Source organism: Phyllopteryx taeniolatus, chromosome 19 (assembly GCF_024500385.1).
Source record: "Phyllopteryx taeniolatus isolate TA_2022b chromosome 19, UOR_Ptae_1.2, whole genome shotgun sequence".
Taxonomy (NCBI): Eukaryota; Metazoa; Chordata; class Actinopteri; order Syngnathiformes; family Syngnathidae; genus Phyllopteryx; species Phyllopteryx taeniolatus.
Window position 1 is genome coordinate 15,029,867 of NC_084520.1, and position 17,558 is coordinate 15,047,424.

Genomic DNA, 17,558 nt, shown 5'->3' on the forward strand with positions numbered 1-17,558 from the left:
GCATAGAGAAGTTCAAATTAAGATCCCCTGTAATGATTGAAGTACATTTTTAGGTTAATCCTGAAATTTCACTCGAAAAGCCAATATCCCTAACTTTTTGGGAGTAGTGTATACTTCTGTGACATTTTTTCTTTAGTGGTCTGCTGTGCAATTTCATCCAAAGTGAAATATGCGCCTTGAGAAACATTGCCTTCAATTTGATTGTCAAAGACTCCCATGCGCCTCCAAATTTCATTCTGTCTCCAACTTCCTCAGCAGAAACCAGTTGAGCTGTCACTCAGTGAACGCCGCCCCCTGCCCAAAAAAAAAACAAAAAAAACCCTCCTGCTGCATGATCCCCTACGACACTCTCTCGCCTTCTCTCTTCGTCTTATTCCACTGACCATGCATGTTCCAAAAACAGATCCCATTTTCATCTGCGGTGACACCCCCCCCCCCCTCAGACTCACCACTGCCGCTTCACCTCCTTTCCCAAAATCCAAGCCTCCTTGTACCCCCTGTTCCTGTCTTACCTCCTCGTTGCTCCACCTCACGCCACACCCCACCCCAACGCGAGCCCTCCCAGTCACCATGTGCGCCCCCCATGTTGGTATGCGAAGGCGTGTGTCAGCGGGGGGTGTCCACCAATCCAGGGAACCCTTAGGTGGTATAAAACCCTGAGCAAGTATGCGCTTATTTGCTCTTTCTGTCAGACCAGCACTCCTGAATCGGAGGGTGCCGCTTAGGGGCGAGGGTGGTGGATCAAGGGTGCACACACTTGTAGACGAGTAGACCCAACAAGAGAGCGCGGACAGGAACCGTCGTACGGCCAAGTCCTTTATCTATCCCAACAGGATGGAGAACTCACACACCAAGAACCCGGCAGAATGCCTGGCTTGCTTCGGCGTGAACGAGAACACGGGTCTGACCCCAGACCAGTTCAAGAAGAATCTGGACAAGTATGGCTTCAACGGTAAGACGGGACAGACTCGGGAAGAGTGGGGAAGGGTCTCGGCTTGCGCGGCCATGGCTTTTTTAGCGAGGCCTTGCGACAGCTGCTTGACACGCAGTGAGACATTGAGAAGCAGAGATCTTTGAGGGCTTTGAGAGGCTATTTAAAGATAGCCAAAGAAGATGGCCCAGAGAGCGAGAGAGACAGGTGACAGGCTCAAGAAGCTTCCTGGCTGATATATGGGCCGGGGAGCTCGGATAATTTTAGGCAAGGTTCAAAGGGCTAGGAGGGCTTAGGGTTAAATGATATGTGACGTGATTGCCCATCAATGACTAATTGCTTTATTCTTTGGAGTCAACAAATCTCTGTATGCATTAGCCTCATTAAGCTGAATCATTGAACTTTTCTTCTCTTCTTCTCCTCCTCCAGAGCTGCCCGCTGAGGAGGGTAAGTATTTAAAGCCCACCCCTCAAAACACCACTCAGTTGCGCTCAAGTGACCTTCATCTTCACTTGTCTGTGGAGATTCTCAGTCTTTCCAGGTCACGGTGATCCTCAAAGGTTGAAGCAGGCAACTGGACTCTTCTTGTTTGTTGAAGATGTTTCACCTTTTAATCCGAAAGGCTTCTTCAGTTTTACATTTTAGGGGTGGAGACTCCCTGTAGTGATCCTCAAGGCTACTTCAGGTCTCAAACCAGAGACTCCACACTTCAAATTTAGAACTGAAGAAGCCTTTTGGATTTTGGAAACATCTTCACGTGAGGAGTCCAGTCGCCTCGATTTTACCTTTGCGGTTTCATGTTAACTTCAATGATACCGATTGACTGCACGATCCTCACAATTCTGCACGTCAAACGCGGGTTTTCCTTGCTGACTTTGGCACGGAAATACAAGGTGGATTTGTCCTCTGTTTGCACATCACAGGCAAGAGCATCTGGGAGCTGATCGTCGAGCAGTTCGAGGACTTGCTGGTCAGAATCCTGCTGCTGGCCGCCTGCATCTCTTTTGTAAGTAAACACTGGGGCACGCCGCCCGACCAGGTCTGTCATTTTAAATCCGGACTCTAAAACTCATGTGGTGTGAGGGACAACAAGTCCTGTCAAGACTCCTTCCCCCCACCCCGAGTCCCCCCCACCCTCTTCGATTCCCCCTCCAAGACCCCTCAGTGTATTTCGCAAGATGACAACTTGAGACAAATTGCGCGTCGTAGGAGGAGGTGTATTAATTCCGGCAGCCGGCTTTCACCCCCAGCTGTCATGATGGCCTTAGAAGGTGAATGTTGAGGGGCGAGAGGGAGGGTTGGGGGTCATGAAAGTGAAGAGGGGGGTGGTTGAGGGAGGGAGGGAGATGAGCGGTGGGGTGGGGGGTTATTTTAAGGGAGGACCGAAGCTGAGGAGGGAAACTGAATCCTTCGGGAAAGGTCAGGACTCAAGGAAGGAACGATGGGCTCTGAGTCGCAAGGACATGCAGATCCAATTAATAACAATGATGTCGCCCAATTACGATTACACCGGCCATAAAATAATGTTTCATTTTTTTATTACTCATTTATTAAACATTTATTACACTTTAAGTAACCTCAGTCATTACTTAAGTGCAGTGTTTTCTCTGTAAAGCATATGGACATCTAAACCAGGGATGTCCAAACTTTTCCCACTCAGGGCCACGTACAGAAAAAAAAACAACAACAAAAAAAACCTGAAAGTATAGCAATGCCATCAAAGTTTGAGTTTCAATTTCTAACATTGAATTTTCTTACAGTCACATATCTTACACTCAAATGTTTGACCAAAGTCATACTTTTACTCTATCAAATATGTAACAACAATCATCAAATACCATCAAATTTCAAACAATTTCCAAATTTTCAATTCAATTTCCAACTCAGATGGCACATAAACACCACAAGATATAAATAAATATATCTGTGCTACCTGAATTTGAATTTTTAAAATAAAACAAGTGTTCTACCTTGTGGTATTGTTTTGCCATCTCAGTTTGAATTTAAGAATCAAAATTGTTGTTAGAAATGTGATGATATTTGTTAAAAAAATCAATGTCTTTAATTCAGACTCAGATTTTTTTTCAATGAAAGAAAATTCAGTTCCAATTCCATATTTTAAGCAGTTAAACATATTTAAAGAAATCTTAGCTTGGTGACAAAGCAAAAAGTTAGTAGTATTACTGTGACATCTTAATTTTTAAAAATGCCGGATATCTTGTAAAGTTCAACTTGAAACATTTTAAATAACAAATAATGTAATATTTAACATTTTAGATTTTAAAAATGTGTGACAAACTTTCATCGAACCTTTATTTACATTCAAAAAATAATTGAAAATGTAAAAAAGTGTTGTTGTTGTTGTCATGGTTTTCGGCTGGTCCCATCAGGGCAGTTTTTTTTTTTTTTTTTGCAGTGATATCTTGTAACATACAGCTTTTTAATTTAAAACTCTTTCAACCTTTTAACTTTTTCTTGTAACCTTCTGAAACTGGCCAGCTTCAATATTATCACAATATGCAGTAGGCCTATCAAAAATGTGCAGCGGGCCGCAGATGGCCCCTGGGCCCGACGTTAGACCCCCCTCATCTCAATTCATCATAAAGAACCCAACAAGCATTTATCGCAAAGCCGTTTTTCATTCCTGATGAATAAAATAGCTTACGTTATTTTTTACTCCCCTTATGACCCATTTTGCCTGCCCGACCCCGTTCCAGAACCCCCGCTCAAGTATGATTGACCCTCTCTTTGTCCTTCAAGGTTCTGGCTTGGTTCGAGGAAGGTGAGGAGACCGTCACTGCCTTTGTGGAGCCCTTCGTCATCCTCCTCATCCTCATCGCTAATGCTGTGGTCGGAGTATGGCAGGTCAGTGCGATGGATGGATGGAAGGAAGGGACGAAGGAAGGAAGGAAGGAAGGAAGGGTGGGGGCACCCGGCACATTGGGCAATAACACGCTGATCCCGTTACGGTGATGTCAGAAAGCACACAGGCTCCGGTGACCTCAGGCAGCCCCGCTCGCTTCATGCTCGACTGGAACACTATCACTTTTACAGCGCCGAGACTCAAAATAGCTTTTTGGCCGCCGCGGACGGAGGTGTTGCACCATTTAGCGCAACGTGCATAAACAATGTCACACATGTCGCCATATATGCCACAAATGGCGTAACAAAATAAGAGGCCGCTGTCTCAATAGGGAGCAAACGTACTCTGCGCTCAAGTAGAAGTGCTTTGTGTACTTTGAAAAATAAAAAGACTGGTAATATTACAAGAACGGGTTTCAATGTTTTCCTTAAGTAAAAGTACAGACTTGAATGCACTGAAGTACATAAGTAAACATTATTTTGAATAGATTTCTTTTAAATAAGGCCCTGTATGGGAAATGTCTTACCGTTAATGTTTTTCCAGCCTTAAGTCATAAGTCCCCAAGATATGTCAGTCAAGATCTCAAATGCTATTGACTTTACCTTTCTCTATCTAGGCCTTTTTTTTTTTTTAATTTATTTATTTATTTATTTATTTTTTTTAAACATCCTGTCTTCTTCTGCTGTGGTTGAAAAAAAAAAGATATTTTCTTTCTATTTTCAGAACGTAAGGAGTAGAAAGTATACACTTCTGTTTTCAATATAGAGAGTAAAGGTAAATCAATTAATTAAAAAAAACTCACGTAAAGTGCAAATTCCTAGAAGGTCTACTTAAGTATAGTATTTGTACATGGTTACTTCCCACTATTGTCCATTGGATAGATAAACAGACGCACTCAAGTACCACACTCTAATATGAATATTTAATGAGACGTAAAAGTTGCCACTATTCACACAACCTGTTTTGACTGTGCAACCATATAAATACTGTATTTAATCGCCTCATCATATTATTTGGGCTTGGTAAAAAAATAATGCTTACAATATCTCAACCTTATTATTTAGTACATATGACAATTAGATTTTTTTTTCACAGATCTTAGCAAGAATGGTGAAAGTTGGCACACGTGATTTGCTTTTGCGGGCCGCGTAAAATGATGTGGCGGGCCGGATCTGGCCCCCGGGCCTTGAGTTTGACACCAGTGTACTGTATTAATACATTATGGGCACTTCATTAGGTACACCTGCACATGCCAATAAGACCCAACAGCAACTCATTCTTAGTTAATTTACAAAACTGTATGTTAATCATGTGGTAGCCGAAGTTTTCAAATGCATTACATCAGTGGTTCTCAAACCTTTTACACCAAGTACCACCTATAAAAAAAACAAAAACAAAACTTAGCTTTTCAAATACCACCATCAAAAATGAGACCAGTTTTATTCCTAAAAAGTATATTTAATATGATCGTAAGCCACAATAACATTATGCATAGTTTGAAAATTAATACTGCACTTAAATATTGGGAAATCCTTTTTAAAAAATTGTACTTAAATAGTGACTCAATTAGTATGTATGGATAATAAAAGTAAAATAAGAAATGGACCAAATAAATGTTTAAAAACAAACTCTTCTTAAAGATTAAATGCAAAGATATTAAACTTAGTCAACGTTAAATACAACTGAATTGTACTTTGGAATTGATTGTAGTGGTGAATGTACCACACTTGCAAAAATTATTTCTTATTATTACAATTAATTATTAGCATGATGAAACAATCTTTATAAAGTACAAATTAAATTCTCTGACAGTAGTGATCGAAACTAAGCTATATTATCATTATAATAATGTATACAGATAATAAAAGACTATTTTTTTATTTTGAATCTCATTGGCTTTTGCATGTGGATTTAATTATTGTGTTCGTTTCATCAAAATATAACATTATTTCAAAATAAAGAGAAGTCGCATGAGAAATTATATGAAATAATTTGAGTAGATACAGTGCTTAAATGTATTAGACCACCAACCACCAAGTTTGGTCAGATGAACAAAATCCTATTTTTAATGTTATAATTCAAAATGAATAATTAATTAGACTTCTGATTATTATTATCGTTATCCAAGAATCTTCAAACTTATCATTTAAAAAAAATATGTCATTACTTCTTGATTAAAATGTCAAATGATAATGATTTAGTTGCATTCCTGAACAGAAAACTCAGTGAGTCGAGAAATGAGTGAAATTTCAAAGTCGGCATGAAAGCACTCTTATGATTCTGGCTGGTCGCCTTCTCCAATAAATGTGTTAAGTCCTCCACGTGTATGTGACAGATTGTGTCCAAGCAGGTATTGGCTGATTCCTATTGTAGTGCTATTCAAACACCTCTACAGGCACGCCGTTAAGTGCTTGGCACCGCTGTCAGGCATTTGTCAGTGGAGGAAGTTCATCGCGCCCATGCCAAGGCTTTTTTTCTGAATGAGAGCATTTATCATTCTTCGTTGTCAGCCGTAGAACAATGCATGACGAAGGCACGCCATAAAAGCGTGCGGATGACCCGCGGCTTTGTTTATATCCGACTCAGCTGCGTTGACATCCCTGCGGCTGACCCCCCAACCCCCTTTTTTGGGGGGTTTTTAACTAATATGATCGAATGTGTGTATGTGTGCGCCTGGCAGGAGCGTAATGCTGAGGATGCCATCGAGGCTCTCAAGGAGTACGAGCCTGAGATGGGCAAAGTCTACCGTTCTGACAGAAAGAGCGTGCAGAGGATCAAGGCCAGAGAAATTGTCCCTGGAGACATCGTGGAGGTCTCTGGTAAGATGTGTTCACACTCTCGATGCGGATGAGAAATAATGTTTCCAACAGTGATTCGTAATCACTGATCATTCTGTTAATTGGTCCGAAAATTATTATTTATTTACTATAAATCATCTATCTTTGTTTGTCTTATCTAGGCCAGTGACGTATTGTGACAGGCAGAATTAGCAAAAAATTAGAAACAACGCTTGGACACAGCTCCCGGTAGAATGCAACCACAATGGTAAACATTGTTAAATAAATACCTGTTGTACAATGACAATCAAAACTGAGCATTTTTTATCATTATTTTTTTGTAATTTTATTTAGCATTCAAGTTTATTGCATTGTGCGAGTGCCCCTAATGAAGTGTCCATCACCGGACGCATAATTGACTGCATAGAGAAAGCAGAAGGCCAAGCGTCATGTCTTTTTAAGGCAATGCCAAGCAAGGGACGGTGGCGCTGCCGCTGGGCTGCGAAAACATGCTGAGTGAAGGAAAACAAAATCACAAAGTATAAATACCCTTGGCTTGCACCTGCCGCACCTCTTCTCCCCTCCCTTGTCCATGTACACCTGTTGCCCCTCTTGCTGACAACCCCCCGCGCTTCATTCTCGCCGGGCATCGGTTTACCCTCCGCACCCTTATGAAATCCACGGCTCAAGTATAGAAATGCTCCGAGGGTCTCCCTTACAGTCACTTGAATATTATAGGGTGTGAAAATAATTAATGTTCTTGCAGAAGGTCATCATATTTATGCAGTCAGTATGCCTAGACACATTAAGTACACCTGCATAATCTAATACTATAATAGCAGTGCTGTAGATATACTAAATAGTTGGATAACGGCTATGCCAGAGTTTACTTTATTCCATTTATTTCATTCACAGAGAAATTCATGTCTTTTCTGCATATATTTCAATTCTTTGTTCTCAAGGACACGCTGAACTGAAGTGCTGTGGAGTTAATCCAAACGTTGAAATGTACAATGTGAGACTTGGAATTGTTTGAATTGGTCGATGTGCAAAGAGGAGGTAACTATGTAAAATACAGCTTCATTTGGGAATTTTACTGGGAAATTTTGAGTGATGGTAATTGTTCCCAAGATGTCCTGAATGTTTTGGATCGGTCAAGAAATGTGGAAGGAGGCGGTATATATGTAAAATATCTCTTAATTTTTGGGACTTTTTGCTGTGAAAATTCTGGAATTGTACCGTGAAGGGTTTGGAATTTGGGGGGGATTTATGGAACGTGGTAGGAAATTGCAAAATTTTGTGAATCTCTACAAGTTTGAATGGTTTGAATCAGTAGAGAAATGTGGAAGGAGAAGCATGTCGAAAAAGTGGGAAGAAATTAAAAATGTTGGTGTCGAATAATAATCAACTTTCACACAATTAAAGTAGTTGATGCTCAATTTTCCATACTAAAAACAAACAACAAGCAAGCATAATTTTTCAGTAGCGCATTAATGTTCTGTATCTCAAAGAAAAAGGGAACGCTAATGGAGGCTTCAAGTCGATGTAAACCATTGATTGCATGTGATTCCCAGTTGGTGACAAAGTCCCTGCTGACATCAGGCTTGTTTCCATCAAGTCCACCACTCTGCGTGTTGACCAGTCCATCCTCACTGGTAAGCTGACAGCAAACATCTTCATACGCTATTCATAAAAGGTTAAGGATAGTTGGCTTTCCCGGGGAAGTTTACAGAAGAACCTAAAAGGCAATTTAACTTTGACAGGTGACGTCTTAAAATTTTTGAAGGCACATGTTCAACTCTTCAATGTTTCACTACTGTCCACTAAGTGTCCACTGAGCTTAGAGTGCCATCAACAGGTTGCAACGCAGATACAGAGAGACTGGAAGACTCACCGATAGGCGCAGAAGAACTCTCCTTGGAAATTTTTGGGTCGAGATGAAACACATTTTGCCGCTCAGGTCCTTGCTAGAGAAGAGCAAGCTCAAAGTCCTGCAAAAAGTACTGAAAGATTGTACAAATGGACATGAAAATTCAGTTTACCTGTAAAGCTTATGTTACATCTTGGGTTCATCCTGAAATTTCACCCAAAAGCCCAAGCAAGATCCATAACCTTTTCAGAGTAGCGTATGTGTGTCTTTCAGGTTTCATAGCAAATGTCCATTTCCTCCCTCAGGTGAGTCGGTCAGTGTGATCAAGCACACCGAGTCTGTTCCGGACCCCAGAGCCGTCAACCAGGACAAGAAGAACATGCTTTTCTCTGTAAGCTTCCTCCGACAAGCATCGTTTCTTCTGTCCCTAAAGTTCCAGCCTCGCTCGGAGCCTCTGCTTAGTCCTCGTCTTAATCTCCTCGTCCTCCTCCTCCTCGCTACCGTAGGGCACCAACATCGCCGCCGGCAAGGCCATCGGTGTGGCTGTGGCCACCGGAGTCTCCACCGAGATCGGCAAGATCCGCGACCAGATGGCCGCCACCGAGCAGGAGAAGACCCCTCTGCAGGCCAAGCTGGATGAGTTCGGCGAGCAGCTGTCCAAGGTCATCTCTCTGATCTGCGTCGCCGTCTGGGCCATCAACATCGGCCACTTCAACGACCCCGTCCACGGAGGCTCATGGATCCGCGGTGCCGTCTACTACTTCAAGATCGCAGTCGCCTTGGCCGTGGCTGCCATTCCTGAGGGTGAGCACGCACAAAAGTCTGTCTTCTCGGTTTGTCACACTCACATGTTCTTCTGAAGGAAAAAAGCCAATTGCCAAACCCCTTTAAATCCAATTCCATGAAACTGACAAGGGGCCTTTTTAGTCATTTGGGGGGCTAAGGCAAACCCAGTTATTGGACCCTCCACATCAGTGTATTGCAAAGATTTTGAATAGTAATGATCATCAACCCTGCGACTGACTGGCGACCAGTTCAGGGTGTAGTCCGCCTTTCGCCTGAAGTCAGCTGGGATAGGCTCCAGCGTCCCGCGACCCTAACCAGGATAAGCGGTGTTGTTGAAAATGGATGGATGGATGATCAAATTTTTTTTAAATGTGAATTTGAGAAAATTATCCTATTTCCTGAGCTTGATAAAGTCCTTAAAATAAAAAAAGTGAATCCTCTCAGTGCTTTTACTGACAAACATGTATCTACTGTACGTTTAATATAGTTTACCATTTCAATGTTTTAATACATCTTTGTGATGAGTGTCACTCACGTCAATCTCCACTTCATCTCAATGCATCATCCTCGATTGACACTGACAGCAGTACTACTGGTATTGACAAGAGCGTCTGGCTTTTGCTGTTTTATGTGGTTGAAACCTTGTTTAGTTATGGTTAAAGGGAAAATGTTTCATTTTCCTCACAACGCGCCAAAAAGTTTGTTTTCCTGCATCAAGTCTTCACATGCGCCGTAAGAAGATGGATTAGTCTATTGGATGAGAAGCGAGGGAGGGGGGCACTCAAAACAATCACGACAGATTTTTGATTGATTGATTTTGATGTGTTTTTAAGGGTGTGAATTAAATAATAACCGTTTTAAATCAAAGAAATTATTATGCGGTGTTTGAGGGGCAATTGCCTGGGATTGCTCCTGGCACCAGGATTATAGATGGATGTTATCTACAAAGTTATAATCTAGCACTGAGCATCTCTACTCTTGAATTTAATGTTTTCTGTACATGGTCAGATAAGCAAAGAAACAAACAAGGTCCTCCTATGTGGCTCAGGTCTGCCCGCTGTCATCACCACCTGCCTGGCCCTTGGAACCCGTCGTATGGCCAAGAAGAACGCCATCGTCAGAAGCCTGCCCTCTGTGGAGACCCTGGGCTGCACCTCCGTCATCTGCTCTGACAAGACTGGCACCCTCACCACCAACCAGATGTGTGTGACCAAGGTGAGTCCACAGGAAAAGTCATAGAGGCCATAGCAAGTTGTTTAGCACACCTGACGAGTTCCTCCTCCGCAGATGTTCATTGTCAAGAACGTTGAGGGCAGCCATGTTGACCTTGACGCCTTCGATATCTCTGGATCCAAGTACACCCCTGAGGGCGAGGTGTAAGTTTGCAATTCTGAACCAGAATTTCTTATATTGTACAATATTGTAAATTTGTGGCGGGCGCTGTGCATTTGGTAGCTAGATCGTCAGTGCTGACTTACCCGACTCAATCCATCACTATCATGCTGCAATTATAGAAACCATCAATAATATATAAAACAAAAACAAACAAAAAACATCTCGGATTTATCCGGAATTCCTACCTTGGTTTGCAGTTCCCAGGGAGGTGCAAAGACCAACTGCAGCGCCTACGACGGTCTTGTAGAGCTCGCCACCATCTGCGCCCTGTGCAACGACTCCTCTCTGGACTACAACGAGGTAAAGCCCGTGTTTTCCGCATCGGCTCGTCCAATTCCACCGTTTTTTTTCCCTACACAACATGGAAGGATCACAAACAATCACTGCTTTCCTTCATCCCAGTCTAAGAAGATCTATGAGAAGGTCGGTGAGGCCACCGAGACCGCCCTGTGCTGCCTGGTTGAGAAGATGAACGTGTTCAACTCCAACGTGAAGAACCTGTCCAGAATTGAGAGGGCCAACGCTTGCTGCTGTGTAAGATTCCTTTCTCGTTTCAATATGAGTATTCTCCTCGTATTCCATTCATTTTGCTGAGTTTTTTATATTCTCAACGAATTGTGCAAAGTGTACTTTTATTTGGACAAGCTCTTGACAGTGCAGTGGTACTGCTTTGATTCCCTTGACAAGTGACTTTTATCTCTTTCCTGAATCTGAAAAGATTCCTGTACCTTTTGGGCCCTGAACAATTCAGTAAATAGCAATATGAGGTGCATAATTGCAGACGGAATCTTGCGGGACAAGGGTCCTAACGACTTATGGCATTGGTCTCTTTACCCTCATCTACAGATACCAACTGAAGTACTGTAAATTGTCAGTCGTTGTACGTGTTCCAGGGCCACAAAAGTACAAATTTTCTATCTTCTATTCCTGTAAAACTCATGTATCAAGACTACAGTGATTACAAGTGCCCAAATTTACGAGTGCCCTCGCATGTGGACAAGGAGAGCCAAAGTCGCTGATGCCGTTTCAGACATTCATTGGCCGTGGCAAACAGTCAACCACAAATTCAAAATGAGAACATGGAGCTTCTGTTGGCCACAACTCACGCCCAGACACTCGCACAACAAACCCAGCGACCAACTCACTAGGCCACACCCCTTAAAGGCACATATCCAACAAAAAAAATACTACATTATGTACAATAAGTACACTTTTTAAAACCAGTTTATTTCTTTATATTATACAATGCTGTTATTTTTCTTTGTGGTGTTTTTGGGGGATGCTGGACCAGATTAATGGCATTTCGGTTCATTCCAATGGAGAAAATTCATTTGATACAGGAGTAATGTCAAGGTACCACTGTACAAAACAAAAAAAGCTTCCATACCAGTGGTGAGCATTGCGTCAATACAGGTGCTATGTTATTGTATTGTTACTTGGTGTTGTTTTTGACTGTGTATCTAACAGAATTCTAATATTTCCTTGGTTTACAGGTCATCAAGCAGCTCATGAAGAAGAACTTCACCCTGGAGTTCTCCCGCGACAGGAAGTCCATGTCTGTTTACTGCACTCCCACCAAGGGTGACGGCGGTGCCAAGATGTTTGTGAAGGTTTGTGTCATCCTCTTGAGCCAAATATTTCATCTTGCCTAGCACAGGCGTCAAAACCACCTGCCTTCACAGGGTGCCCCAGAAGGTGTGATTGACAGGTGCATGTACGTGCGCGTTGGCACCACCCGCGTCCCTTTGACCAATGCCATCAAGGAGAAGATTATGACCGTCATCAGGGACTGGGGTACCGGCCGTGACACCCTGCGTTGCCTGGCCCTGGCCACCTGCGACAACCCTCTGAAGCCGCAGGAGATGAACCTGGAGGACTCCACCAAGTTTGCTGAATACGAGGCGAGAGCCCGATGGCCTTACTAGTCAAATTAAGCAGTCCCCAAGAGTTAACAAGGTCTGAACGTCCCATTGCTACCCTTTCGTCACAGACTGACCTGACCTTTGTTGGCTGCGTGGGAATGCTGGATCCCCCTCGTAAGGAGGTGTCTGGCTCCATCGAGCTGTGCAGAGACGCCGGAATCCGTGTCATTATGATCACTGGTTCGTATACAATTCCATTGTGCATAAATATTACATCCATGACCATCACTAACTTTATTCCTGTCGCTCTTCAGGTGACAACAAGGGAACCGCCATCGCCATCTGCCGTCGTATTGGCATCTTCAGTGAGGATGAGGATGTGGAAAGCAAGGCCTACACCGGACGTGAGTTTGACGACCTGCCCATCCACGAGCAGTCTGAGGCTGTCCGTAGAGCTTGCTGCTTCGCCCGTGTGGAGCCATCCCACAAGTCCAAGATTGTTGAGTACCTGCAAAGTTATGATGACATTACTGCCATGGTAAGAAGACCACAAAAGATGATGATGATGAACCTAAGCTAGACAGCAAACAGTGAGTTGTGGTCTTGCCGCAGACTGGTGATGGTGTGAACGATGCCCCCGCCTTGAAGAAGGCCGAGATTGGCATCGCCATGGGCTCTGGCACTGCCGTTGCCAAGTCTGCCTCTGAGATGGTCCTGGCTGACGACAACTTCTCTTCCATTGTGGCTGCTGTTGAGGAGGGCAGAGCTATCTACAATAACATGAAGCAGTTCATTCGCTACCTCATCTCCTCCAACGTGGGTGAGGTTGTCTGGTAAGGAAGACAATCAGGAAAAGCATAAGCAAACTTAGCACCTACGTATGGCCCTGTGAACATTCAGCCCCCCCCGCCACCCTCCGAGCAAAAAACTGTCATCAGAGATTGAAGTATTCAGCAAGAACAGAGTAACATAAAGTTAAACTTAACTGTTAGCTAAAGTGCTAAACTATTTTCACCATTTGAGTTTTTCAGATTTTTTTAGGGCGTGGCTAAAGCAGCGCTCAGTGACGCACTTATGGGTCCGGCATGAGTCCACCATCCCCATTATAGAATACCTTGAGCGCCTTTGTCATGTGCGGTTAGCTAGCTAGCTAGGCCTCTACCCTGAAAACACATCTTCGGTTTGTAAAGTCTGCTGGCGTGGCTGCCTTAGAGCGTGCACTTCATGGAGGCAAAGGCAAAAGCGCATGGATTGGAAAGGAAAATAGTCTGACATGGACCGGGACTTTGCGCTGGTGTGGCTGCTTTAGAGCGCCTCATGGTTGCAGCATGAAAAAGCCCTGCGACGACCCAGTGGGATATATTCCAGCCACCGGAGACTTTAAGCAGATATTTATGCAGCCCAAGCATGTAGGGACTTGTGGGAATAAGAAAGATGATAGATGCTTGTATCTGGCCCAAAATCTAATTTTACTTATGGCCCCATGCCGTGATCAGGAAGCTGCCATGTTTCAGCTTCCGAACTCAAGTATCGCCTTTGTTTGAGCGCTCCATGTTTATCTTGCCAGTATCTTCCTGACTGCCGCTCTGGGACTGCCCGAGGCTCTGATCCCCGTGCAGCTTCTGTGGGTCAACCTGGTGACTGATGGCCTGCCTGCCACCGCTCTGGGCTTCAACCCCCCTGATCTGGACATCATGGGCAAGCCCCCACGTTCCCCCAAGGAGCCCCTGATCTCTGGCTGGCTGTTCTTCAGATACATGGCCATTGGTGGTACGTGGATTATAGAGATCCTCTTCTTTTGTTCAAATGTTTTTTTTTGTTAGTTTTGTTTTACCTACACTGGCCCCTTCCTGCAGGATACGTCGGTGCTGCCACCGTTGGTGGCGCTGCCTGGTGGTTCCTGTACGACACCACTGGTCCCTCAGTCACCTACCACCAATTGGTAGGTGTTTATCTCTCGACCATGTCGCAAGCCTCCCTGTTCATACACGCATTTAACACCAAATTCTCCTCAGTCCCACTTCATGCAGTGCCATGACGAGAACGAGGACTTCACCGGCGTTGAGTGTGAAGTCTTTGAGGCCTCTCCTCCCATGACCATGGCTCTGTCCGTGCTGGTCACCATTGAGATGTGCAACGCTCTCAACAGGTACGTCCATAAACACAGGATGAGTGTGAATAGCAACACAACAGGTCTGCAAAAGTAGATGATTTTTTTTTTATTCTTCTCAAGCTTGTCTGAGAACCAGTCCCTGATCCGTATGCCCCCATGGAGTAACTTCTGGCTGCTTTCTGCCATGACCCTCTCCATGTCCCTGCACTTCATGATCATCTATGTTGACCCTCTGCCCGTAAGTTCATTGACACTAAGGACACTTCACTTTCAAGGAAATAAACATTCAAAAGAATCCAAAACCCAAACTGCCACTGATTTCCCTTGTTCCCATGTTCCTAGCATATCCCCTTACCTGTTTATCTTTTCCCAGGTCAAAATGTGACGACTAATCATATGGTCAATGGTTTAGTCGCCATTGTTGCTTTAGACGCTGCAACTACTGACTCTTAAACTTTCACACCCCCTCAGATGATCTTCAAATTGACCCATCTGACTGTAGAACAATGGATTGTTGTCCTCAAACTTTCCTTCCCCGTCATCTTGATTGACGAGGTGTTGAAGTTTATGGCCCGTAACTACGTTGAGTGTAAGTATTTTGGCATTCTGGCTCTTTCTGACATAACAAATCTCATTCCGTGATTTCTTTATACAGCGTTTCTTTGAAATGTATAACATCATTAACATAATCCTTAAAGTGTGATCCCATCCTCCAGGTTCACTCAAAGCTATCATATCACTGACCCTCCATTCATTGTCAAATTAACCCTTTCTATTGGTTTCCAGGCTAATTCAGTCCACCATCACCGTTAGCCTGTAACTAAAGTAAGGTACTATAAATCTGCCACATACTGCCAGTATATGTTGTTTTAAGGCATGTTAATGTTTCGTCCCATATGTCCTCCTTGTGCATAGTTTGCCTACTTTGCTAGTTCCTGTTCTTTTTAATGTATTTTGAGCCATGTGTTTGTGCGCATTATTGGTGTCACATGACATCAGTGAGTGATGGTTTCCGTGGTGAGTTCAGCTCGTTTCAGTTGTCCGCATTTGCATTGGAGCGAATGTATGTCCGCATTAGGAGCACAGTCGCGATGCTTGCTCTGTAGTGTGTTGTTCCGTAATTGGCATTCAGTGGTGCCTTGACTTTCGAGCTTAATCCGTTCCGTGACCACGTTGGTCACTCAAAATACTCGTATCATATGGATTTGATGATGAAGCACAGCAGAAGACCGTCGCAACTAAGCTGCAATAATATTAGTCGTTTTTCACAGAGGATAAGGAATATATGCCTGTGAGTATTGCTTTATGATTTGACTGCATGTGTGAAAATATGTTGTTTAAAGGTTTGTAATTACCGCAACATCGATCCTAGTATTGTTAGCCCTGCTATGGCATTGTGCATTATGCGTTAGCATTAAGCTAGCAGACTTTGGTTTGACATAGTTATGTGGTTTGGTTGATATGCAATTGTTCATTAGCTGCCAAACTGCTTCTTGTTGTGAAGTTTAGTGCCACTATTTAACACTTGTAACTTAAAATCTTTGCTTGCAAATCAAGACAAAAAAAATTGTCCTCGAAAAACTCGTAAGTCAGGTCACTCTTAAGTCAGGGTACCACTGGAATAATTTTTCTTGTTTTTTTTTCTGGGCTAGAACTAGAATAGAGTGGCTATAGTTATCATTTTAAATCCCGGAAGTAAATAGAATTAGGAAAAGCTTTATGCATCATTTACTGACACATTTTCAGCCCTAAGTCGCTTGCTTTTCTTAGATTCGATCAATGCACATTGATCTCCAATCATATAATGCATTGGAGAAATCTTTTTTTATGCGTGCTTCGATTATGTCCGTTTTTTGGGGGAAGATTTTCCCAAAAAACATTGGCAAGCGTACTTCAAGTCCTTGTCCTTCTTTTTTTTCATTTTGTACCACAAACCATCTCCCCTTCCTGACTGATTCCTTTTCCCTTGGCAGGTACAGAAGCTAAATAGAGATGTAGAAGAAGATCTTAAAAGGGTTGGGGAGAAATAGGTGGAGAAGAGCTCGAGAGGAAGAGAGGAAGGAGCATCACAGCCGTAAGGCCCAACTGAACCAACCAACAGAGGAGAATAGATAAAACACAGGGAAATGTGCAAAAAAAATCAACAAAATGTGTCAAAAATCTATATAAAAATAGCCTCTATATAAGGAAGGAGATAGAAATTTTAAAAAGCGAGATGTCCTTGCAAATTAAGTATTAAAGTATTTAAGATTTTATTCTCAGAAATGATGTATTAAAAGTGACTTTTTTTGTTAAACTTGGATATTCTCAGCTGTTGTGTTTTTGTGTCCTCTGTCCATTTTCCTATGATAGGTTTTTCAGCTCATGACTTTGACTCTTTTAGTCTTTACTGCCTCGTGCAGGCGCCCCGCTTCTGGCGAGCTCTGCACAAGTGTGCTGTAGGGTTGCGCTAATGACTTCACGAAGGGCAGAAAAGCCGACATCCATCCAGCGGCCAGCGCTTCGACTCGATAGGCTCGCTGCAGTCAGTGGTCTCTTGACACACGTTGGGCATGTCCACGCAGTCTCAACACTTTTGGTCTTATATATTGTTTACGCGATGAGATGAAATAAACTGATGATGCCAAACTCGTGTACCTGTATTGCTGAGCATATTTTATTATTAATGATTTTTTTTTCCTTTTTATTAACTCATTTAAATATGACGTGTTTTACATCCACGCTTGAGAAGGGAGTCAAATACATGTCATTGTTTTTGGATTTGATTCATCAAGCATCACACTTTTTGTCAATTGGTCTTTTTTTGTTTAGACTAATTTGATGTTGTTAGAGCTGTTTTCTGAACCACATGTTGACTTATTTTATTCTCATAATCTTCATAAAAGTCTGCTGACTGCTCGTGTGTAAAATTATTTTTACAATCACCAACTTCTCCTGAGGATAATAAAGTAGAAGATAACA

At 42.9% G+C, this 17,558-nt stretch overlaps 1 protein-coding gene across 1 annotated transcript; it reads left to right on the forward strand.

The window, feature by feature from the left end:
* Positions 1-673: 673 nt before the first annotated feature.
* Positions 674-17,229, forward strand: atp2a1l (ATPase sarcoplasmic/endoplasmic reticulum Ca2+ transporting 1, like). Its single transcript, XM_061757276.1, has 23 exons — positions 674-952; positions 1,361-1,378; positions 1,855-1,937; positions 3,692-3,796; positions 6,475-6,613; positions 8,146-8,226; positions 8,747-8,832; positions 8,948-9,245; positions 10,276-10,442; positions 10,515-10,603; positions 10,820-10,922; positions 11,025-11,156; positions 12,116-12,232; positions 12,305-12,523; positions 12,613-12,724; positions 12,799-13,022; positions 13,097-13,317; positions 14,052-14,254; positions 14,341-14,426; positions 14,500-14,633; positions 14,718-14,835; positions 15,069-15,186; positions 16,571-17,229. Exons 1-23 carry the CDS (start codon positions 835-837, stop codon positions 16,585-16,587), a joined length of 2,988 nt encoding a protein of 995 aa, XP_061613260.1. The 5' UTR covers positions 674-834; the 3' UTR covers positions 16,588-17,229.
* Positions 17,230-17,558: the final 329 nt, after the last annotated feature.

Coding starts and splice junctions, on each gene's coding strand:
- atp2a1l (XM_061757276.1), top strand. CDS start 835: ATGGAGAACTCACACACCAAGAACCCGGCAGAATGCCTGGCTTGCTTC. Junction 6,614..8,145: donor AGACATCGTGGAGGTCTCTG/GTAAGATGTGTT, acceptor TGTGATTCCCAG/TTGGTGACAAAGTCCCTGCT. Junction 10,604..10,819: donor TACACCCCTGAGGGCGAGGT/GTAAGTTTGCAA, acceptor CTTGGTTTGCAG/TTCCCAGGGAGGTGCAAAGA.